This window comes from Galeopterus variegatus, unplaced genomic scaffold (assembly GCF_000696425.1).
Source record: "Galeopterus variegatus unplaced genomic scaffold, G_variegatus-3.0.2 Scaffold3926, whole genome shotgun sequence".
In the NCBI taxonomy this organism is placed as follows: domain Eukaryota; kingdom Metazoa; phylum Chordata; class Mammalia; order Dermoptera; family Cynocephalidae; genus Galeopterus; species Galeopterus variegatus.
Genome location: NW_007730037.1, coordinates 57,065 through 60,666, shown reverse-complemented (window position 1 = coordinate 60,666; position 3,602 = coordinate 57,065). Strand labels below are relative to the sequence as shown.

The 3,602-nt window shown below is 34.5% G+C and overlaps 1 protein-coding gene across 1 annotated transcript in view; it reads left to right on the top strand.

Annotated features, from left to right (window-relative positions):
• LOC103601882 (liprin-alpha-2-like) overlaps window positions 1-3,602 on the top strand; it is a gene marked incomplete at its 3' end in the record, with an annotated part of 184,707 nt that overhangs the window by 140,391 nt on the left and 40,714 nt on the right. Inside the window, exon 3 of the mRNA XM_008586290.1 lies at window positions 3,165-3,329. Coding sequence (XP_008584512.1) covers window positions 3,165-3,329 — 165 coding nt within the window. The remainder of the gene's footprint in view (window positions 1-3,164; window positions 3,330-3,602) is intronic.

The following is a 3,602-nucleotide window of genomic DNA, read 5'->3' as shown; positions in this document are numbered from 1 at the left end:
AAGAATAGGAGATGAGTTCATAGAATTTAGATCCCTCTGGGACATGTAAGGATGGTGAAGGTATGAATGTGGGAGGGGCAGTAACAAATTCCTATGATAAAGGGATTATAAATCGAAGTATTCTTAGAGTTTGAACACTTCAACAGGTGAGCTAAAATGTAGCAATCTTTGAGTTAGATGATAGAAACTGAAACTATGGAACAGTTGTATTTGTTAGTAATAGCAAATTCTACAGCGATTCTTTGTATCAGTTACTGAGATAGTGTGGAAATTGAGACCACTCGAGTATGTGAGGTCTAACAGTTGAGAGGCCAATATGTTGGAGGAATCATCTAAATGATTAATAAAGGTCACCGAGAATTATGACTGGAGTTGTGTTGGAAAAAGTGACAATGATTGGGGAGTTAACATATTTAAAGATTAATGGGAAGTGACCCTGGCTATTGCAGATGACTATCACTGGAAAGGTGGCTGTAGGTAGAACCTGGTGACTTCAGTATCAGCACATTCTTAGATGCACACAACAGAATTCACTATCGTTAGTTTAAGCAGGCAGTTATTTTCAATGGATATTAAAACATTCTTAGCAAAAACAGTCTGCAACCCAACCTTTCTGGACCAACTTCCCGAAGCTCACTGCAAAGCTGGTAATGGGACTGATTCTCCTTTTCAGCAGAAAATCATGATTCTTTTGCCATTCCCATTGAGTAAAATGGATGCCTTAATCCAACTTGTCTCCTCACTTCTTGCATGAGTGTGTAATTAGTAGAAAAAATTATCATAGAAGTCTGAGAACTGTAGTTTTTTGTACTCTATGTTGGAAAGGTGAAATTCACAATGTGAGAAACTTGCCAAATGTAAAGTGTGTTATCAATAGATTTAGGTAGTCATTAATAATAGACGTCCTTCGTAGCTTCATTATAATGCTCATTGTGTTTTTTTTCTAGAGGGTGAATATTATATATCATTGTTTCTGTATCCTATACTGTATCATGCAATATTAGATGCTAAAATATTTATTGTATTTATTCTACAAACCAAGCTACCTCTAGTTTTCAGTTAAGAAAACCAATTTTCATTGTATTATAATGCTTGGTTTTTTATGTGAGTTATCCAGATAAAACATTGTATATAGCGATGTTGATTAGCCTCAGCTTTTAGTAAATAGTGACAATTAACCATGGCCACAGGTTTAGCTTTGACATAGGCAGGAACACGCACAGGAAAATTTACTTCATTCATTCATTTTTAAATGCATACAATAAATATTTATTGCATACCTATGGATGTCAGAAACTGAAAACACCCAAATACAGAGAGGATTAGAAGGATCAAGGCAGCTACTGTGCCTCATGGAGCTTATATTCCAATTAGGGAATAGAATAAAATTTAGTAAAACTACTTTTTAAAAATTACACATCATGATACATTGTGAAAAGAGGCAAGGGACTGAAATAGAGTATTACGGAGGCGGGGAAAAGGAAAGACCTACTTTACATAGAGTAGTGAGCAAATGCCTCGTTGAGAGGGTGATATTTAAGGTGAGACAAAGAATGAGAGAGAGCCGGCCAGATGAGGAGACAAAGGAAGAGAACTCCAGGTAGAGGGCACAGCATAGGCAAAGGCTTGGCATATTGAGGAACTGAAAGTATTCCATTGTGATCGGATCATAGATTGCAAGGGAAAGATTGACACAAGATGATGCTGGAAAAATAGGCAAGGTTAAGTTCATGCAAATCCTCATAACTCATGTGAAACAGCTTGAATTTAATTAATGTACACATGTATCCAGAGTAAAATACCATAAATATCAGAGATTGATTTAAAAAAAAGGAAAGCTCTTTGAAAATATTGATATCTTCATACTGAAACACTATTAATATTATTTTGACTCTTAAATATGACTCTTATCTATTGACCTATATAAGTTTAGGATCTCAGATATTTGTGTTCTTTGTGCCAATAACAGGATAAATTTTCTGACACTGTGAACTGTAATTAGTGACAGTGGATGTTGAGAAATTAACTTATTAGGCACTAAGAAATGTGAGACTAATACATGAGACTGAATCTAATAGTGGTATTGTGAAAATCAAAATTTTTCATTGCAGTTTAAGCTTTAGAAAAAAGCTCTGAGAAAAAGAAAATCGTTTTCTTTATTTTTTTTCCATCCCCAGTATTGTATATCTGCATTTTTCTTTTGTTTGGGTAATTTCTGCTTTATTTTGCATTAATAGACAGCACTTTTTAACTTCTGCTTTTTACTATTCTGTAGGTCTCTTCTACAAAACTTACCAGTTCTATGTGCGTCTTCACCAGTAAAATTGCAATAGACTGAAAATAACCCAGCAGTTTCTGTTTTTCTTCTCATGTATCTTTGGTTTTAGCAGTAAAACTCCCCTTTAAAATTAAAACAAATGTGAAGCTTTAATTCACAAAACATTTAAAAGCAGAACTTCTCTGGCAAAGTAAGATTGTAGAGACTGGAATAGCCTGGCATCTCTTCTCTGGATTTCCTCTCACCTGCGTCATGGCTCCAGAGACTACTCTGGAAGACATAGGTTTCAACATAGACAGTCTAGAAATTATGTTCCTAAATCCTTTTCCCAAAATGATTATCAGGAATTTCAGTTACTGTATTCCAGTTGGTTGCACATATATTTTTTATAACGTTATCTAAAGAGTAATTGTGAATAAAATCATGTGATCATCACTGTAATTTAAAGCAATGATTTTAAGTAATGATTATGCTCATTTCCTTTAATTCCAGAGTTTTAAACAGCCAAATGTAAATGACTTTTGAAAAAAATCATCATGCATCATGCAGTGTTCTTTAATAATTATCATATTGGATCATACATATTTTGTTGTGTTCTATTTCTACTAAATCCATACTGAAATTATTAAACTTTCTAAGGGGATGCATAACATTTAGATTACCTTTTTAAGTTCAGTCACTTGTTATATGATTGAAATGCCATTTATCTTTAATGTATTTTATGAGCCCCGGCTGACACAGGTCTGTGGTTCTTTAGTACCCGTAGTATAACCCGAGGTTATCATTAGATATTACATAAGCCCGTAATATTTTAAAGTAGAAATGATTTATAATTATTGGTGACTTGCATCCATAAGATAATTGTGTTTTCCCTTAAACCCAATAGCTGTTACTGGAGCATTTGGAGTGCCTTGTGTCACGACATGAAAGATCACTAAGAATGACGGTGGTAAAACGGCAAGCCCAGTCCCCCTCAGGAGTATCCAGCGAAGTTGAAGTTCTCAAGGCACTGAAATCTTTGTTTGAACACCACAAGGCCTTGGATGAAAAGGTATAGTACAGGCAAAAGATTTCAAACGTTTAATTATATGCTTTAGTCATCACCATCAAGCTCTTGGTCTTCATGCATTGACTCGCCTGACTCCTAAAGTCAGTCACTTCACAGGAACACATTTGAGTTATGTGAAAAATCATTTTTCAAAATGAAAATGCATGACTGTGTGTATATTGATGATATTCATAACCATGATTTTTTAATATCACCGAATTTATGTCTTATCAGAATTAGACTTCTATTACGGTATATTACAGTCCTCATCCAGAC